This window comes from Bos mutus, chromosome 4 (assembly GCF_027580195.1).
Source record: "Bos mutus isolate GX-2022 chromosome 4, NWIPB_WYAK_1.1, whole genome shotgun sequence".
Classification (NCBI taxonomy): Eukaryota; Metazoa; Chordata; class Mammalia; order Artiodactyla; family Bovidae; genus Bos; species Bos mutus.
In genome coordinates, this window is record NC_091620.1 from 32,369,370 (window position 1) to 32,389,923 (window position 20,554).

At 37.5% G+C, this 20,554-nt stretch overlaps 1 protein-coding gene across 10 annotated transcripts in view; it reads left to right on the forward strand.

Moving 5' to 3' along the window:
- The window catches only part of CADPS2 (calcium dependent secretion activator 2), a 585,913-nt gene extending 565,716 nt beyond the window's left edge, over positions 1-20,197 (forward strand). For 3 of the 10 annotated variants that reach the window (XM_070369310.1, XM_070369306.1, XM_070369307.1), the window contains 2 exons: positions 12,503-12,607; positions 18,209-20,197. In XM_070369310.1, the coding sequence (XP_070225411.1) occupies positions 12,503-12,607; positions 18,209-18,382 (279 nt within the window). In that variant the 3' untranslated portion in view covers positions 18,383-20,197. The remainder of the gene's footprint in view (positions 1-12,502; positions 12,608-18,208) is intronic. The other 7 variants (XM_070369305.1, XM_070369311.1, XM_070369308.1 and 4 more) reach the window with 5 other exon arrangements.
- Positions 20,198-20,554: the final 357 nt, after the last annotated feature.

Consider the following 20,554-nt stretch of genomic DNA (forward strand, 5'->3'; position numbering starts at 1 on the left):
TATTGTCAGTCACTACTTACCGCAGCTTGGGGCCCTCCCAGGAGGCTAAATTATTATCAAAGGATTAGGGAGATGTAGCCTTGCAGCTCTGACATTTCTGATTACTTGTCTATGCCAGAACACTAATTAGCTGTGACTAATTAAGAAAAATGTTCCTGCCATAGAAAACCATTTAAAAGAACTAAAAAGTAGAAAAGCAATTCAAAAGCTGAGCAGTGCTCAGATTTTGCTGATGCTCTTTAGATTTCCACCAGAGCCTTAACTCACCTTTAATTGTGCTCAGAATTTAAAAAAAAAAAATCTCACTTGTGAACTGATCTGAGGTTTTTGCTTGAATAGGAGGAAAAAAAAATTGGGGTTGATCACTTAAAATCACTTCACCATGGTAAAACTCTCTCTGATGAATCGAAGATGTCAAAACTTGCATTTTCCTCAAGAAATTTTTCTAAACATCAAATGCATAAATGTGTATTTACTTTCATTCACCCAAGCCAGTGACAGTAACTTAATAGTCATGGAAGAAATCAGAATATTCCCCCTCCTGATTTTATCAAAGATAGTTGAAATAATTACAAGCAACATGTTGAGCAGTTCAAAAGTTATTTAGTATTGATTGCTTGCTGCTTTCACATGGATGATGGTCTGGAAACTCTTGCTTCTCTACACAGAGCCTGGCTTTTCCTCGGTGGCTTTGCATACTTGCACTGCAGCTGGCTCCCAGTGACCTATTAATGAAACTACCCAGGGCTCTCCTGAGACCAGCCATCGCCATCAGTTGGCCAGTGTGATGTTTTCATAGAAATGGTGGCTACCATTCTCCTTCTCTTCAAACCCGACTTCATAAGCAAATGACACATGGCTTTAAAGCCATTTTCTGTGGTGGTTTTTTGATCTCCTCCTCCATCAAACACGTCCTCTGCAAGCCTCCCCTGCAGCCTCATCTACATGGTTGGTGCCATTCACAAGTGAGCACAGAAGTGGCAGCCAAAATGCCACCATTGACTAAGTCCAACTAAAAACAAAGTCTGTGTCAAGAAGCAGCTGTTGTAGTAAACCAACATCATTGTGGCAAAACAGGGTGTTTGTTAAACTCATTGAAAGGAAACTCTATAAACAATTTTCACAGGTACTTACCTAAACTCAAGAGCCCTCAATTTCTTGATCTCAGCCCAGCCCTAAGTAAGACACCATCTAAATTTCACTCTCTTAAAATAGGCAAAATGTTTTATTTGAAATAAAGCAAGTTCTAATCCTTACCTCACCTAAATTCTTCATGCTGTTTTTTAAGCCCATTTCCCCTTTTCTTCTCAGTGGAGAACAAAAAACAGGTAGCCAGCATCTCTAGGGAGTAATCCTTCCTATATATGAAGACTGTTAGTAAGACACCTGTCATCCTTGTCTACTCCAGGATAAATAATCCCTATTTGCTCAACTTTTCATCATAGGCCCCTTTTCTAGCCCTTTAATCTTTTGAGGGGCTGTCCTTTGAAGCTTCTCAAAATGCTCTGTGTCACGCTTAGGCTTTTAGAGTCAGGAATTTGTTATTGTGGTTCAGTCACTAAGTCTTGTCTGACTCTTTGCGACCCCATGGACTGCAGCACGCCAGGCTTCCCTGTCCTTCACTGTCTCCCAGAAGCTTACTCAAACTCATGTCCATCAAGTCGGTGATGCCATCCAACCATTGCATCTTCTGCCACCCCCTTCTCCTCTTGCCTTCAACCTTTCCCAGTAGCAGGGTCTTTTCAGATGAGTCAGTTCTCATCAGGTGGCCAAAGTATTGGAGCTTCAGCTTCAGCATCAGTCCTTCCAATGAATATTTAGGACTGATTTCCTTTAGAAGTGACTGGTTTGATCTCCTTGCAGTCCAGGGGACTCTCAAGAGTCTTCAACACACAGTTCAAAACCATCAGTTCTTTGGCTCTCAGCCTTCTTTATGGTCCAACTCTCACATCCATACATGACTACTGAAGAAACCATAGCTTTAACTAGACAGGCCTTTGTCAGCAAAGTGATATCTCTGCTTTTTAATACGCTGTCTATGTTTGTCATAGCTTTCTCCCAAGGAGCAAGTGTCTTTTAATTTCATGGCTACAATCATCATCTGCAGTGATTTTGGAGCCCAACAAAATAAAGTCTGTTACTTTCTATTGTTTCCCCTTCTATTTGCCAGGAATAGGATGTAGTATTTGAATGTGGCTATACACATTCCTATTTATACATTCTCATGGAAAGTTTTCCCATACTTTTGCTCTACTGATCCTCATAAATTTGGCTCCATATTCTCCCCACATTCCTTGTTGACTTTCTCCTTAGTTCTGGCTTTCCTGATGGCTCAGATGGTAAAGTGTCTGCCTGCAACGTGGGAGACCTGGGTTCAATCCATGAGTCGGGAAGATCTCCTGGAGAAGGAAATGGCAACCCACTCCAGTACTCTTGCCTGGAAAATCCCATGAACAGAGGAGCCTGGTAGCTTACGGTCCATGGGATCGCCAAGAGTCAGACATAACTGAGCGACTTCATTTTCCTTTCCTTTCTCCTTAGTTACTGTCTATTTTATACACATAAAATATATGTTTATTAATGTCAAATTGTTCATTTCATGTTTTGGGTGCATAAGATCTAGAAAACAAATCCAATTGGTCTTTCAATTAGGATGTATAAGAAATGGTGGTAAATATTGAGACTGGAAGGTTAAGCACAGAGACTTCCGTGGTGGCCCATGGTTAAGACTCCACACTTGCAATGCAGATGGCATAGGTTCAATCCTTGGTTAGGGAACTATTAATAAGATCCCACATGCTCCACAGCCAAAAAAATAAAAAAGGTTAGGCATTGGTTTTGTCCCACATCGTTGAGTATCTCTGTCACAATGACTCGGTAGGATTCAAATTACAACTAGTATTTACTTTCTCGAAGCCACATAGTGCTGCTAGAGGCTGAGAATACAATGTTAGGTAAGATAGACCAAGTTCCTGCTCTAATAAGGGAACTTACATTCTTATGGTCAAATGGGTCTTTTGAAAAAGTTAACTTGTACATTAAAATGTTTCACATTTTCATCTACTGAATAGACGTTGTTGTTGTTTTTTCAAATAGTATACCATGGAGAATTAAAATTTAGAAAGCTTTCAAATAGGAGATAGTGATATCTTTAACTTGTTTTTATTTCTCTCTGTTGCAAGTGGATGATTGGAAACCTGCCAGGATGTAGAGCTGATTCAACAGTTGTGCCTAGCTCTAGTGCTTACAATATCAAATGCCATGACGGTGCAACAAGGGCACGCTCTCCCTCTCTACCCTTCAGAGGTTCTCTGCTGAAAACCCAGGCTTATGCCACCTCCCAGGAGGGCTCTTCATGTTCACTCAGACTCAAGTCTGAGTCACAGTGCCACAGCATGGTGGTTCTCGGCCTTTTTTATACACCTCTCACAAGACCAGCAAGCACTAAAGGCCCCAGGACATGTCCTTTAGTGGTGAAAACTCACGAGGCAGCACTGACAGCGCCACACTAGGTAGCCCCACGGCCTTTGATACCCGCCATGAACAGCTACTAATACCCCTGAGCATATGCCAGAAAGGTGGTCCGCTGCATGCATGACAGACTCTGAAAAACCAGTCTGGAGCTGAGCACATCAACCTCTGAGCACATATAATGTTATCATATCCTTGTGTGTAAGAATGTATATGTTGTGTTGTTGGCTTTCAGTTGCTAAGTTGTGTCTGACTGCGATCCCATGAATTGCAGCACTCCAGACTTCCCTGTCCTTCACTATCTCCTGGAGTTTTCTCAAACTCATGTCCATTGAGTCAGTGATGCCATCCAACCATCTCATACTCTTTCATCTCCTTCTCCTCCTGCCTTCAATCTTTCCCAGCAGCAGGGTCTTTTCCAATGAGTTGGCTCTTCATATCAGGTGGCCAAATTATTGGAGCTTCAGCATCAGTCCTTCCAATGAAGTGTTGATTTCCTATATGTGGATACTCTCATATGTACCTAGGCATGGGGGGTTCATTAGTTTACAGTACTTTCTCCTTTACTTAGTTCATCACCTACAATGAAATTAGACTGTCACATTTTCAGTTCTGTTTTAGTCGTGTGTTAAATTTCATTAGCCAATTGCAGTTGTTTACTTTTTGGTGATGCCTGCAACTTTAGCATTCATTAAATTATTTTGCTGTTAATGAAATGTTTCATTCAAGTCAACAGTTCCTCTGGCTCTGATATTATCCTTTGTCTATTGAAAAGCTGCCCTGCCACTATTATATGTGTAACAGTTTATATCTCCAGATATTTTAGAAGCATTCAGTCCCTCAAAAAATATGTAACACATGTTATGTGCTGGACATCCTGCTAAGGTCTAGAGATATTAATAAAAAGACTCGGTTTCTGCCTTATAGATACTCACATCCTGTTGAGGCAGATATAGAGCACATTGTGCAGTATTTCTACAGACACATGTACAGAGATTTAAAGGCAGAAAATATGGGAGCTTCTAATTCTGCCTGGTAAGAGATAGTGTTGGCTTCATAGGAGAAATGATGGTTGAACGGAGTCGTCAATGTCATGAATCTGGCCAATGAAATGTACGTGGGGATAAAAGTCCCAAGAGAGGGATTGACTTACCCAAAACTTGTAGGTATAGAGAAACCCAGTATCTACCAGAGCAGCAGATCACTCATTTCCTGTGAGAGTGTACCATGAGTCAGAGACACAGGGATAACTGTTTATTTCAGTCCCTACAACACTCTGGAAGAGGATCTTTGGAATACTTTTTCCCTATTTTTTATAAGGAAACTGAAGCAAAAAGACTGGCTAACTGTTAATTCTCAGACTGAGGTTTTATCTCAAACTTGTACCATTCAATAGAAATTGCAGGAGTCTAATTTATTTTTATCCAGGTCCTACATTATTGACTTAAATGCAATATTGACCAAACTTTTATATATAGTACTCAAAATGAGTCACTGAACCAAATGAACAGGTCTTATCCCCAAATAAATCATTCACAGTGTATGTCTGCATCCCAAACTAGTACACATACCCTTAAAACTGGGTTGACCACTGTGTTCAGCCAAACCATTGATTAGTCAAAAGATTAGCCCAACCAGTATGCATTCCATCATTTGTCATTAAGTAGGGGAGAGGGAAACAACTGATGATCTGAAATTTTCACTTTGTAATCCCTGGCCGTTTTAGCACCAGGAAGAGAACCGCAGAATAAATTTACAAAGGCACTTGCCTGCTTGATGATAACGAATAATGAAGAATAGTATTGATTTTAATGCTCTTTGTGTAGTGTGAGGATAGATAGGCTAGTTAAGTAATATTACTTTCAGGATATTTTGGGAGAAAGGAAATTTGGAGTTAATAAAATAGAGGTGAGTGGAAAAAAGCTTGTGCAACCCCCAGTTTCTGGAACTTACCCTATTATATAACTTACCCTGTTTTATGATTGAAGAGGGTTGAATGCATCTGGAAGCATCTTAGTTATTACATTCATGCATTTTAAAAAAGAATGGAAGAAAGTACTGAACTTCAAGAGTAGGAAAAATGTTTCATCATTCAACAAGCATTTATTAGGTACCAACTATATGCCAAACCTCCCATGTTTGCACTTCTTACACTTTCTCCTTCTTAACAGACACCATAGTGTTCGTGAACTCTGCTTTGCAGTCTTCCTCACAGAACTAAGAGAAGCTCATAGAGCTTCCCTGGTGGCTCAGAGGTTAAAGCGTCTGCCTGCAAAGTGGGAGATCTGGGTTCGATCCCTGGGTCGGAAAGATCCCCTGGAGAAGGAAATGGCAACCCACTCTAGTATTCTTGCCTGGAGAATCCCATGGACAGAGGAGCCTGGTAGGCTATAGTCCACGGGGTCGCAAAGAGTCGGGCACGACTGAGTGACTTCACTTTCACTTTCATCGAACTAAAAAATGAAAATTGCCCTAAATGTGAGTTTATTGAACACGGAAGGGGGAAAAAGCATGAGTCAAGTTCTTCTATGTTCTGTATTTAAAAAATAAGAAAACTGTACATATAGATTGAATCCCTTCATGAATGAACTAGGATCTTCTTTCCACATTGTTTTGTTGCAGTGAAAAAAGATTTTCTCAGTATTCCTAAGTTTTAGAGTATATGGCACTTTAAAAGCATTCGAGTATATGGCACTTAAGAAGAAAACATGTGGGAAATGCATAGCACAAGAGCCAGTTGGTTAGTTATCCTAACAGAGTCTGGTTCTTCAAAAAATTTATTATATTGTGTAATTACATTGTCAGGTGTACAAATACCTTTGGTAATGTAGATTACACTAACTTGTAAGAAAATGTGATGGACTTCTTTGGAACAATAAGCTTCTCCTATATTATTTCATAATTCTGCATCATAACCATGAGGGAGCACCAGGAATGATAGAGCTATTTTCTTAGTTGTCTGCTACAAATACCAAACTGTTCTGAAAAAATCAGAGACTTCATTGATGAAACACACTGTTTCATAGAAGGAAATGGAATAACCTGATAGTCATGAGCACAGACTTTGAAGCATAGATATAAGATGAATCTTAACCCTGCCACTTATATAAACTTAAATAAGTAAATTATTTAACCTAAACTCAGTTTTCTACCTCTGTGAGTTCAGTTTCCATGCAAAATGAAAATAAGAACCATCTCATCACAGTTGGTATAAGAATCAAATGAAAATTGAACTGATGCACTTGAACTTCCCATGGAGGCATTTAAAAAAAAAAAAACGGATACTTTTATAGTCAGATTATTATTATATATTATATAAAATATTATAGGTAGCATTATTAATATAAAATCATAGTAATGCTTCAGAGTTCTTAATAAATTCCATTTATTCTTCTTTATATTTTATTGTTTCATTTTTGTAGAATATCTATTCTTCATTAAAAGGCCAAAATGAATAAGTTTAAAACAAAATAACATCTAACAGAAACATCTATAATTCTAGACTTGCATATTTGGATGAACAAAGCTATATTTAACCAGCATTTTAAAAAAAAGACAATTTGGCTTTTCCCTTCCGTTCATTTTTAGGAGAATCACAAGCTGCATGGTTTCTAATCACGCCCTTTTCTTTGATAGTTAAATCTAATCTCAAAGTATTTCTGGAGAGTATAAGAATCTTATTGTAAAGCTAGATTCATCTCAGCTGCCCTTCATAACCCAGATGAGAAAACCGAGGCCTACAGAAAGCAAGAGGCTCAGTCAGGTGAATGGTAGCCTCACAGGGCTTCCGCGTACTCAGTCCCCGAAGCTTCTGTGTTGATGATGTCCTTCTCTGGTGTGTTCATGACCAGCCCTCAGCGGCTAAGTCCTCCTGCATGCCTCTGGGTCCAGCTGGTTGATAGATGTAGATTGGGTTGAACACTTCCTATATTCTAAACCTAATAGACTGGTTTCAGTTTTCCTTAAATAGAGCCCTTAATCCTATTCCAAACCAACAAAAAATCCACACTTTAGACTTTCAAAATGCTTGTGCTTTGAGGATCTATTTTGTGGAGCCAAATATAATTGTTTCTGGGGGATGCCTTGAATAGAGGGGGGAAGGATGGAATTATTACACCAAAAGTACATTTTAGTGTTAAGAAATGAGAAGTGAGTGACTACAAATTTAATTATGTCAAACAGATGTACTGTGGACCAAAGGAGCACTCCATGTATAAAGAAGCATTTATATTTACTTTTTAATGTAGTGGTGAACTGTAAGGTATTCACTTTTCTAAATATTTTGTAGCCCTCTAAAGCCACAACATGATCTTAAAGGATGCTTTATATTTATCAGATTTTTCAAAACCTTCACCTTTTCAAAACTGTTATTTGTTCTTTTATTCAATTCATCTTAACATTTAAGAGGTACATACTTCCTCAGATGAGATTTTCTAGATGGTATTTCATTTCAACACAGTGACTTGACTCTGATAAAAACAGACAGCTTCTCTTGAAATAAATGAAGAAATACATACATACTGTGGAAATTTAGCCATTCCATATCTGGGGGCACTAAAAAGTATTGGTTGTGGGTTTTTTTTTTTTTTTCCTCTGTTGTTCACCTATTGCGACGAGACTAGCTGGAGAAGAATGAAAATATATCAATTAGTTGTACCAATTCATAATCAATAAAAAAGCTAAACACTTAAGCAGAAAATAGATCACAGATTTGTTCCCCAGCAAAGCACTTATTTTTACCCAGCCATCATCATCAGAAGCCGCATTATGACAAATGATTTGCTCGAAGCCGCCGTAATACATGGACCCTATGGGGTCCTATGATTCAGATTTAGGAATATCAGCCCCAGAGGGTCTGAAGACATTGTGCATTAGTATGTATTGAGACCTCATTCCAGGTGGCAAGCGGCTGGACTTTCTTAAAAAGAAAAATATATAAAACTTCCAAAATAAAGGTAGAGTGCTTATTTCCAAGCAAGAAGTGTTATATTGCATTGAATCCTCTTGCCTCCAAATGTTATAAATTAGGCAGAAAAGGGAGCCGCGCATATTTAATATATTTGTTTTGTATTTCCACTAGTCAAGGGAATAATGAAATTCCTTAACTACTTCTCTTTAACTTGCATGAAGAAAGCACGGTGTGTTGCTAAATCTCTTTTCAACCAGCACTGCCGAGAAACAACTTTAATCCTTGTTAGAAAATTGCCGAGTCTGGGACTGACAAAGAGCTCATGCTTGTTCCATTGTTAGTGCTCCCCGGCCCCAAGAGCAGCGCCCTTTACAGCTGCGTGGATCCCGCCCGGCTCAGCTGCACTATTTAGGAGACGAGGTTTGTCAATTTCTATTGACAATGGAGAGAGTTTTTCAGGGCCTGTAGCAGTGCTGACACAGTTGGGGATCAATGCCAGCCATTCAGAATGCACCCTCTTTCATTGCTGTGGTTTGTTAATTCAAGACTAAAGGTCCACTGAGGGGGTTCAGGGTGTTTAAGAAAGCTGATGAACTGTTTAAGAAAGCTGATGAACTGCAAGCGTTTATAGCCCTGGTGTGGCAATTTCCATAGTCAGTGGCAACTCCTGGCACTAAGGGAGCTGTGTCCTTGTTGACCCTCTTGTTATTAAAAATGCACAAGTGCTGCGCTTCTCAATATTTCAACACTCTTTCATTGTCAATACCACCTTCTGAGCCCTTCAGCTTGTTGCTTGCTCTAAAGATCTTCTTAGATTGGGTTTGAAAACTTCACCTTAAACACTAGATTAGACTGATGTTCTGTTTTCCGTGCTCCTGTTGATTTGTTGAACCTTCCCAGGGCTGGAAAGCAAGTAGCAGCTTGATGGGGAGACGGGCCGCTAATATGATTTACCAGTCTACAGTCATGCACAATAAGTGTGAATAAATACAGGGGTCTCACAGAGTCAACCCTAGCCTTTCCTTTCCTTTTATTTTTGCTTTAAAAGAGATATCTCAAGAAAATGAAGTGAGTAATGCATGCCCTTACAGGAGTTGAATGAACCACAAAAAGAAAAAAAAAAACACATATTTTTTGTTAAAGTGGTAGGCTGCTGGCATGGATTGATGGAGGGGGAGAAAAATAGTGCAGAATATACACTTACTGCTTTATTCTTAAGTAGACCAAGCAGAGAATAAAGCAGTAATGCCATACCCATGACTTGAGTGCAGGCTCCAGCGCCCCTTCGTTGTCATCCCCTGAAAGGAAAAGTGAATAGTCAACCAAGTTGCTTTATAAAATTAACTTTTCCAAACTGAAAGCACATTTTCTAACAGTCATACTTCACTGCACATCCACCCCTTTCAAATTTTTTTTTCTTTGTTTTGGGGGATTGGTTTGCTTCAGTAGAGCGGGTGGGTGGGTGAGGGGAATGAAGCTAACTTACCTTTGAATTTTTTCTCAAAATGGAAAAAAAAAATGGGACCTATCATCCTCCACCCAAAAGAAGAACATTTCTATTCGAGCTCAAGAAATAGGGAAATGCTACTGACATTTTTTGGGGGGGGGGGTGTGTTTCACCATATACAAGAAAGAAGCAAAAAAAAAAAAAAAAAGAAGCAGTCCCAGTGAGGTTTTTTTTGGTTTGTTAGCTTAGTCTTCATAACACCATAAACTCCAAGCTAAGCTGCTTATTTCTCTTCATTTGCTTGCTTTCGCTGAAGTTCTTCAAAATGCTTTGACTTAGGAATTAAAATTATGCATGATTAGTGGATGAAATCATTTCCCTTATAGAATGTTCCTTGTAGAATAATTTGTTTGCCTTTAAAGCAAGATGATGATAAAGTGGCTTAAGCATTTTATTAACATTAATTCTTTTTCTCTGATTTTATAGTTAACTTTAGATATTTGATTTCCAAATTATTCTTCTTTAAAATTACAATTTTGGCATTATGTTACAGAAGGTATATTAATAATAAGTTTCTGTGTTATATTAGATGTCCCTTCAATTATCACTTAATCATAAGTATCATTTACATGTAATAGAAAAATGAAGTTACATTAATTTTAAATTATCTGTGGATTTTTTAAGAACATAAGATGCGTAAGGAGTAATTTTAAGAAAGTATTTTCATTTATCTCAAATTCATACAACTTACCACATATATAGTAACTTTACAGTCTGACACCCAGATTATTGCGTATGTTATAAACTTAGTACAATATATCATATTTTGTCCCCCAACTAAATTACCCCTTGAAGAAGCGCTATAATTTAAGAGTCATAACCATTACGGCTACATTTTAGCTTTCAAGTTACTTGGAGAGTGGAGTCGAGGTAAGAGTGTTACGTTACTACAGTATACTCATATTCAACATCACCAATACCTCTGAGTGTTTGCTTGCATTAAAATAGAACTCAAGAAGTTGAGGCTATCATTTAAAATAAGAAAGTAGAGGATTTAAATATCAGATACTAATCTATTAAGATTTAATATGTCAGCTGAAGTACTAAATTTATTTGTTTTTTAAGAATTTAGGATTATCTTGTTATATAAAACTTGTATCTGATACCTTTACACGTTCTGAAAGTTAGGAAAGTAATCATTAGGAAAAAGCAAAATTGGGTACATGAATAACAGGTTTTAAAAAAACCTTAGCCCATCTCACAGTTTAAAAACTGGAATGGTCATTCATCCATTTGATATCACAGTATTCAATAGACCAGTTATTCATTTTTCAAATAGCTCATCTCATTTTATGCATGTGTGTCCAGTATATCTACCGATTATAAGAAATAAGTCTGATGAAATCTTAAACCAATTCATTTTTACATTGGGCTTAAACGACCATTCCTTACACTAAATTTTGTTAGAACATGTTATAAAATACAAGTCCAGGTGAATTTCAGACTTACATCACTTGAGACTTCTTTTAGAAATTTGAATTTACTGCTTTATTGTGGAAGAAATATGAAGAATTTTTCTGTTTGAATACCTAACATATGCACACGCATATGTGATCTGTGGTGTCACTGTTTTTGTATATTCAAGCAAGGCACAAAATCCCTTCTCTCTCAAAGACTCTTTCGTCACTTCCTAAATGCTCCGTGGCCATTGATATTTCTCGCACTTATCTGGATGAATAGCATTATTTTCTTACAGTATTACCTAAACCTAGCTCTGGCATATGAGTACCAATTCCCTTAAAATGCCATCACTAATGGCAGATTGCCTTTTCTTGAAAATGGAAACAAAATTTCTTCTTTGACAATAGTCACAGACATGATATAGGAGCAAGAAAGTACATTAGAGGAGAATTTCAGTTTTCCCAAGAGAGTTTTTATAAACAGAAAACATGAACCCTCCGAAAACACTTGCAAAATGAAACAGATTGTTTTCTTTTATAATTTGGTCAACTGACATGTGTTTTTGTAATTCTTATAAGACACAAGAATTCCATCCTGATAACATTCCTTTCTAAGATCTGAAATCTTTATTTTAGGTGGTTTTAAGCCATCTTGGCAAATCCTTAACAACCAGTTATAGATAAAGGTGTTTTGGGGGATTAGAGGTTAGTAAACTGTAGATGTTTTTTGCTATCCCTCCTTTAAAATGCTGTTTCTAGGTATTGCCTACATGCATTATGACATCTACTGATTTTTACATAACCTAGAGATTAATGGGAAATTTCCCTTTGAAAATAATTTACCCATTTTTTTTCCTGCTGCTTGGCAGTCCATTCACTCCCATATTATGTATTTAGTACCCATTGTTACCTATAAATTACAAAGCAGGCTGCTAGGCTGCAAATGCAAAAATACTGTTTCCCATGAATATGTTGCAACTGAAAGACTGTAATGTTAATTCATATAAAGAATAGCCTGGGTCAACTTAGCAGATTTTCTAGCAAAACATACAATTCTGTTAAAAGAAAATTATAGCATTATTGACTTCAAGTGCTGATCTGTGGTCATTTTGGAGTGTTTCATTACCCCCTCATTACCGAATCTGTTAAATAAGTACTGCAGAGGTTGTTTTCTTGTTTTGTTCTCCTGCCTTCTGCCCCCATCCTTCTTTGCAGCAATGGTACAGCAGCTCCATGAAAGTCATCTGTGTGTGGCTGGCTGATAGATTAGACCTTCAGCTTCATATTTACCAACTGAAGACACTCATCAAGATCGTGAAGGTAAACAAAATGTGTTGAGACGTGAATTGCCCACCAAGCTATAAAGAATAATGGCAAGATATTGACATATAAGAAAATCATATTTAATAGAACCGAGTGGATGTAAGTACTTTAAAAACATCACTGTTGACAATGATGCACTGCTGCTTATTCCATTTTCAGTGAGACTACGAAATCGTGTTTCCACTAGTAAAAAGTATTTTGTTACCATAAAGGAATCACATTTTAAGATAATATACATAAAGCCCCTACCATATTTACCTAAATGTAGTAAGTCCATAATAATTTTGTATTAATTATCTTAGGTACAGCAGTGTTTTTTCCTCATACATTTCCTTCGCATTTATTAATACATCATTAGAAGGATTTTTAATTATATTTGCCCCTAGGACAAGGAGAATCTCCATTATTTTTGTAATATCCTGATATGAAAGTAAAACATTGTCACTGCCTGAATTCTTTTGGAAGCATACCCCAATATGTGAGAGATGATCAGTGTGAGTATTGGGGACCATCCATAACCACCAACGGATGTAATCTCGGTTCACCAAGGCTGTCTTGACTTATGCTTTTCAAGAGTATACTTAGGAGGGACTTTAAGATAATATCTTATTCACACCTTTAAAACTCACATGATTTTTCACACCTTATAAATTCTAGTAGAAATGCAGAATATACAACAGATATAACTTTTTCTTAAAATTGAGACAAATTCTACATTTTGGCCAAAAACAACTCTAAGCTATTGCAAATCAGCGGTTCTGGGCTACAATCCTTGGGGTCGCAGAGAGTCAGGCACAGCTGAACGGCTAACACTTTCACTTCACTCTCATATATTTATATATATGTGTGTGTGCCTATATATTTGCATGTATCTTTATGCACACATATACATATGTATGTATATTCATATGTGTATATGTACATACACACATCTAGGCAGTGGTTCTGACAATGTCATTCCTGATATAACATTACCAGCATCACCTGAGAACTTAGACATGCAAATTCTTGGGCTCCACCCCAGATCAACTGAATCAGAGTGTCTGAGAGTGGTGCCTGGCCATCTGCACATGAACAAGCCCTCCAGAGGATTCTGATAGATGATAAACTTTGAGAAGAACCATTGTATCACATTGTTAAAAGTTTTATTCATATTAAAATATTTTCCACCATTCTCTTGGTTCCTGCAATCTCATTAGATTGCAGATTCTTTTGTACCATAGACACAGAAGTTATCATAGATTAAAGTACCCACCAAGACGAAAGTTCTAAAGTCAGAAATTGGCAAATCTGCTAGAACAGAACCAGACCTATGATGTCACAGTGATAGCAATCATGATTAGTCATAAACAGCAAGTAAAATTATAGCCATCCAGTAAGTTTTATACACTAAACACATTCCATTTCAATCAACAAACTACCTTTGATCTAGAACACTTTTTACCAGGTGTTATTTATTTTATAAAAAACCTGAAAACGCACCACAAATATGTTCATATTTGCTTTAGCTCCTCTATGATTTCTTCCTTGTTTCTACAAACGTGACTTGGAGAGCTTTCAAATGAAGTTTGTTTTTCATAAAAGAGAATCAGAATAATCTGTGTTTATGTTGTAAATATATGTACATGTTAAGACTGCAGTCAATAATGTGACTAATATTAGGATTAGCTTAGGATCAGCTAATATCCCTTAGGATCAGCCATATTTTCAAGCTAATATCTACTGTATTCAGAATGTCAGAAATTACAAACTCAGGTAACTGATACTAGATAGGTTGGTAAGCTCTTGTTTTTAGAATAAGAATCTGCATGTTTTATTAACCCATCATTTTTTCTTTCAAAGTCGTTCCTATTCTAATGTCCACTAGTCATTCACATAGTTAGCAGGAAAAATGATTAATAATTTTGTTAATTATAGGGTGACATTTCCATTTTATTCTAAGTCAATCTATCTTTTTTTTTAATCTTATTTTAATATAGTGTTCATTATGGCTACCAGCAATCAAGACTGACAAATATGAGATTAAAATTTCATGTATATATGTTTGACTTTCCAGGTATTATTTTTCACAAGCAGGCCCCCAAACTCAGTCAATACTTTCTTGGGCTGATGCATTTAATCAAGTCCTAGTGTTTTATTTAATAATTAAAAGTGATTATCTTTACAATAAAAATTAGGATGAATTAATTTACTATTCTAGTTATTTTTTTTCTACTTTGAATATAAGCAGACACTAGCCAATTTCATACACAGATTCATCACTCTTTGGAGCCTATATAGTTATAATGTTCATTTTCCAGTGAATTTACACAGCTATTAAACAGCACATGTACAGAGGTGTGCAGGCTCTGAGTAGGCTGTCCTTCCATCCACATCACATAGACTGGACCTGCCTGTTACAGCAGAGTAGTACATTCTACTCAGAGCCCAGCTACTAGACCCTAGAAACCTGGTTCTCACAAGCATTGTCATTCTTCTGTGCCCATGGAGACCCAGATGCCATCAAAATGTATATGATACCCAACTGCCCCACAAAGACACCTAGACAGCCATTGGTTCATTCGTGTTGCTCACTAAGAAAAAACAAATTGCAATAAAATTTTCACAGAAGATGTAGGACTAAGAAATTAACAAAGTTGTAATATCAGAATGATTGACTTGAGGAAGGGTAAAATAGAATCCTCAAATAAAATGGCTGATGGATTGCTGATCTCCCTAGAGGCCATTTGACATTTTGAAGCAGTTAACATAAATGAGCTGCCTCTTTTACCAGGAGAAAAGACAACAAGTGAGCAGCACCCCGCGGCAGGCACTTGTCTTAAGTAAGAGCCAAGCAGACCTTCTTGGCAGCCACAGAGGATCTCTACGTGTCAATAACATTTTATGAATTCTAAAAAGAGAGAGAGAGATTGCAAGGGTTCCTGCCCTGCAGTTCCCCTAATGGCTTATCACTTCCTAATAAAATAAGGAAGCAGAATCCAATTTTATACAAACTACAAAGCCTTTAATATGGCAAATCCACACTATAGCTCTGTCCTAGCCAACTTATTGATAATTAGAGTAAATGTAAAGAAAGCCATTCCAATAAAATAAGAAAGTAGGACTCACAAACTCAGTATATAATTGTCAGTGGAACAATAATACCTTATTTCAGATGCTTTATCTGTAGATGAATATTTTGTATGCTTGATATATTTTTAACCTGTTAGACCGTTGTTAGAGGCTTGAACACAAATCTCTTATGTAGCAATACCATGTAAACTAGTTACCAGATTTTCTAGACAAAATTGACCTAACAGAGTTACTTTGTGGGTTCTGGAGCAAATTACATAAATTTTGGTGTGAAATATCACCATAGTAATAATAAGGTTTAATGGTTTAGAGGGCTTCCCTAGTGGCACAGAATGGTTTAGAAAGAGACAATGAGGATGGTAGGTTTTGTGTGTCTTAATATAAAATATTAAAATCAAATTAGAATCATTTTGGTCATCTAAAGAAAAACACTAAACTCTTTTTGCTGTTGAGATGCTGACCTCAGATACAGTCCGTGTTCCTCACAGTTCAGTTTATTTTTTGGACATGTGGTAGACTTTTCAAATATGCATTTTATTTATGACAAGAGAATATCACTTCTGAAATGTGAATGATACTATAGGGCATAAATCAAATCCTAGATGACAAGAAGATAAACTGTGAAAATACCAATGACCCCACTACCTGGTAATGGTTCTGCTCCTTCCCCGAAGTTCATAGACCAGGTGTGTATATGCAGGGGCTTAAGATGCCATCCATCAGCACTTCCGCCCTCAAGTGAATAAGCACCTTCAGCTCAACTGTCTGAATATTATATTTTCCTTCTAATTGTGTTGAGTGAAATCAGGCAACCCATAATGTTTCAGCTATTGGAGTTGTTACATTGGGCCAGAAAGTATAACATTCCTTCTTCTTCTTTGACTTTTTTCTTCTACTAACTGCAACCTCCAAAAAAGTGACTTTTAGCAATCATTTAGAACAAAAAACTGGCACATGCATATGTACTGATACTCTGGGACAGTCCATTGAAACCTGGCTGTTTAGTATTCTAAATCTAACATAGGACAGAAAAAAAAACTTTAAAGATATTTAGCATTTTAATGGAGAAGGCAATGGCACCCCACTCCAGTACTCTTGCCTGGAGAATCCCATGGACGGAGGAGCCTGGTAGGCGGCAGTCCATGGAGTCGCACAGAGTCGGACACAACTGAGTGACTTCACTTTCACTTTTCACTTTCATGCATTGGAGAAGGAAATGGCAACCCACTCCAGTATTCTTGCCTGGAGAATCCCAGGGACAGGGAAGCCTGGTGGGCTGCTGTCTATGGGGTCGCACAGAGTCGAACACGACTGAAGTGACTTAGCAGCAGCAGCATTTTAGTGGCCTTGGAAGTGTTTCTGTAGAATCCCCCATTCAACTGACTACAACTTTAAAAATCAATAGTAAAATGCCAGCTTTGTTTAGTCATAAAAAAGTCACATGTGAAGAAAGTCTCACTTAAGGGGAAAAGTAAAATGAGGAAAATTCTATAGTTTACATATCTTAAGAGCCACAGAAATCAGAGTTGTGTAGTTATTTCTGTTGTTAAGAAGCACTGTATAAACAATAAAATGGTATTTGTTCTATTTTTGACACATAATACACCAAATAATTTACTGTTTCACAAAAGTGTAAATATGTCTTTCATTAGCCAACCAAAGGAAGCTTAATGCTGGAATTTAGCACTTCACATTCCAAGGCAATTTCAGAAGGGCAAAATTCATAGGGACATTTAGGTGCTCACAGAGTTTTACCCAGTATACATATAAATAAACTTTATAATTCACAAATGCTAAAAATGCAGACTTATTTTAGTGATAATAGGGTTAATCCTCTTCCCTCCACAAACACCCCAAAACCTAATGCAGTTTATAAAATGTATTTTTGAATCCTCAGTTGAAAAACTAACAATTCCTTCAGATTGAAAATGTACATAAGTATTTATCATTTTACTTTTGTTACAGGTTATTCAAATAGTAAATGTTGTGCAGTTAGTAATATATTGGTTAAAAAAGCTCATTTGTCATCTGACAGTCACAACATTTTGATCTACTCAGAGTGATTCTAGTTTGAATAGCATTATCAGAAGTCTCTCATTTCATTTTCTCCCTGGAACTACACCTATAGGATGACTGGCATGGGCAACTACAATCTGAATCCATTAGTGAATTGTACCAGATCATTTTTGAAATGCCAGCTGAGTATATATACATTTAGACATACACATATACATCCACAGGGGCTTCCCAGGTGGCGCTAGTGGTAAAGAACCCGTCTGCCAATGCAAGAGACATAAGAGACGCAGGTTCAATCCCTGAGTCAGGAAAATCTTTGGAGGAGGACAGGGCAACCCACTCCAGTATTCTTGCCTGGAGAATCCCATGGATAGAGGAGCCTGGCAGGCTACGGTCCATTGGGTCGCAAAGAGTCAGACACAACTCAAGCAACTTAGCACACATGCACGCATATACATCCATACATATAATCTGTAAGGGATCTAAGTGGTTTCTCTCTCCTTCATCCAGAAAACCTATAGGGACTTCCGACTGCAGGGTGTGCTGGAAGTCACCCTGAACAGTAAGACCTATGACACCCTACACAGACGTTTAACGGTAGAGGAGGCTACAGCTTCTGTTTCAGAAGGAGGAGGACTTCAGGGCATCACGATGAAAGACAGTGATGAAGAAGAAGAAGGCTGATGACACGCAGCTCTGCAGAAGGAAGGAGGACCTTGACTTTATTTTGTACTTGTTCTTGTAATTACACTGATTGTTTGGACCAAATATAAATGCTTGTATTTCACGCTACATTTAAAAAGTTAATGTGGAATTAGAGTTAAAGGAGAAAATGCAAGTATTTTTTTAAAAAAAAAAACAGCCTTTTTTTGTGTAGCTTGATCTAAAATGATGACCTTTGGCTGGCTCTGTGATTGGAACATGAATCTTTTTTTGAAGAAGATTTGACCTTTGTTTTCTGTAATAACATCAAAGTCATGTCCTGTGTTGTGAAGTGAGATATGTATTTCTCATGATAAAACATTGTGAGAATAAGCCACTTCTAATCACTGTGCCAGTCCCATCTTACGTACCCTTGTTAAAATGGCGTGTACTTGACAGTTTATCATTTATGTGCAAGGTTTGTCTCCTAGTCAAATTATCATTGTTGTGATGTGTAACCTTGGCTCTTAGCACTCCAAATTGGTCTGCAGGTGTATTCCTGGGCTTAAAGGATTGCCAAACCCAAATATAGACTAGATTATCCAATGGACTTGTGTCTTGTTCCATTCTGAATATGTCTTCTCTCAAGTATAAAAAAAAATCTCAAAGTGTGGGTAATAAACGTGCTGCCTTCAACATACCATGTTCTACTTCTCAGTGTAACAGCTTGCAGGCAATGGAAGTCTGCTTGGCCCTAACCACCTCTGTATTTATTAGGATTGTATAAATTAAATGCAGTAAAAAAATGTTAGCAGTATTACAAACATCTCAACAGTTGGCTCTGTGTTTTTATTTTGTTTATTTATAATCAAATGAGTATGAGATATTAACACTGCTTTCCACCTAGTAGACACACACTTGTTCAAAGAACTAGTTACTATGACAGCACATTTCCATAGCAAAGGTAATGTTGACTACATACTCATATATTATGTATTACTAGTTAACATTATCAATTAGTGTTAATAATGAGTAATACTAGAAATGCAAATAATGTTAACTAGCAATTGACATTTAATTAACTTTTTTCTTCCTCCAAAATATTTTCTGGCTATAATTTTGAAGTACTATTTATCTTTGATTTTTTTTTTTCAAAAATATGTCAGCATTCATTCATAAGTAATTTCTAAATTTTTTTAAATTGTTATTTATTTATTTGGGCTGCATGTTATCCATGTGGGATCTTAGTTCCCCAACCAGGGATCGAAGCTACGTTCCTTGCAGTGGAAAGCACAGAGTCTTAACCACTGTACCACCAGGGAAGTCCCCATAAATAATTTTTAAATGAAGTAAGTTAATGTAGAATAAGTGAAGGTACCCCTGAAGTTGTGTAAACATAATTTCTGAAGCACTGGAAGTGAACAACTTCTTGGCTCTCCACATTTACTCTGGTGCCTGACCTAGACTAGGCCACAGTTAAAATACTGTAAAATATTGTATTCGTTCAGTGCTGGGTCCGAGGGGTAGGAGACCCTATAATACAAGGTAAACTGGACAGGAAATTTCTTCTCCTTTCCTGGATTAGAGACCCACTCTACATTGACAGGCAGTCTGTCTTGGAATGCTGTCCTTTCCTTTCTTGTCCACCATCATGCCAATACTATCCTTTTTTCAAGTCCTCGACTATCCAGTCATGCTACCCTCAAATTCCCAGTGGTACCCTCCCCAAGGTAGCTCTGCACAGCTCAAATTGCTCTCTACTTGGAAATTATTCACACTTCTTTTCCTTTATGTCAAATGCCTGTTTCTTTGACACACCTTGTTTGTTGTTTAGTGTCTAAGTCTGGTAAACAATCTGCCTGTGAAGCAAGAGAGGGGGATTCGATCCCTGGGTCGGGACCAGCCCCTGATGGGTTACAGTCCTAAGGGTTGCAAGGAGTCTGAACATGACTGAGCACACACAGTTGCTAAGCCTTGTCCAACTCTTTGTGACCCCGTGGACTATAGCCCACCAGGTTCCTCTGTCCATGGGATTTCCCAGGCAAGAATACTGGAGTGGGTTGCCATTTCCTACTCCAGGGGATCTTCCCGACCCAGGGATCAAACCCAAGTCTCTGGCATTGGCAGACAGGTTCTTTACCACTGAGCTACGAAGCAAATCCTTGAAACAGCACATCTAAGAGTAATTGGTACATTTTGTCCTAAAATGAATGA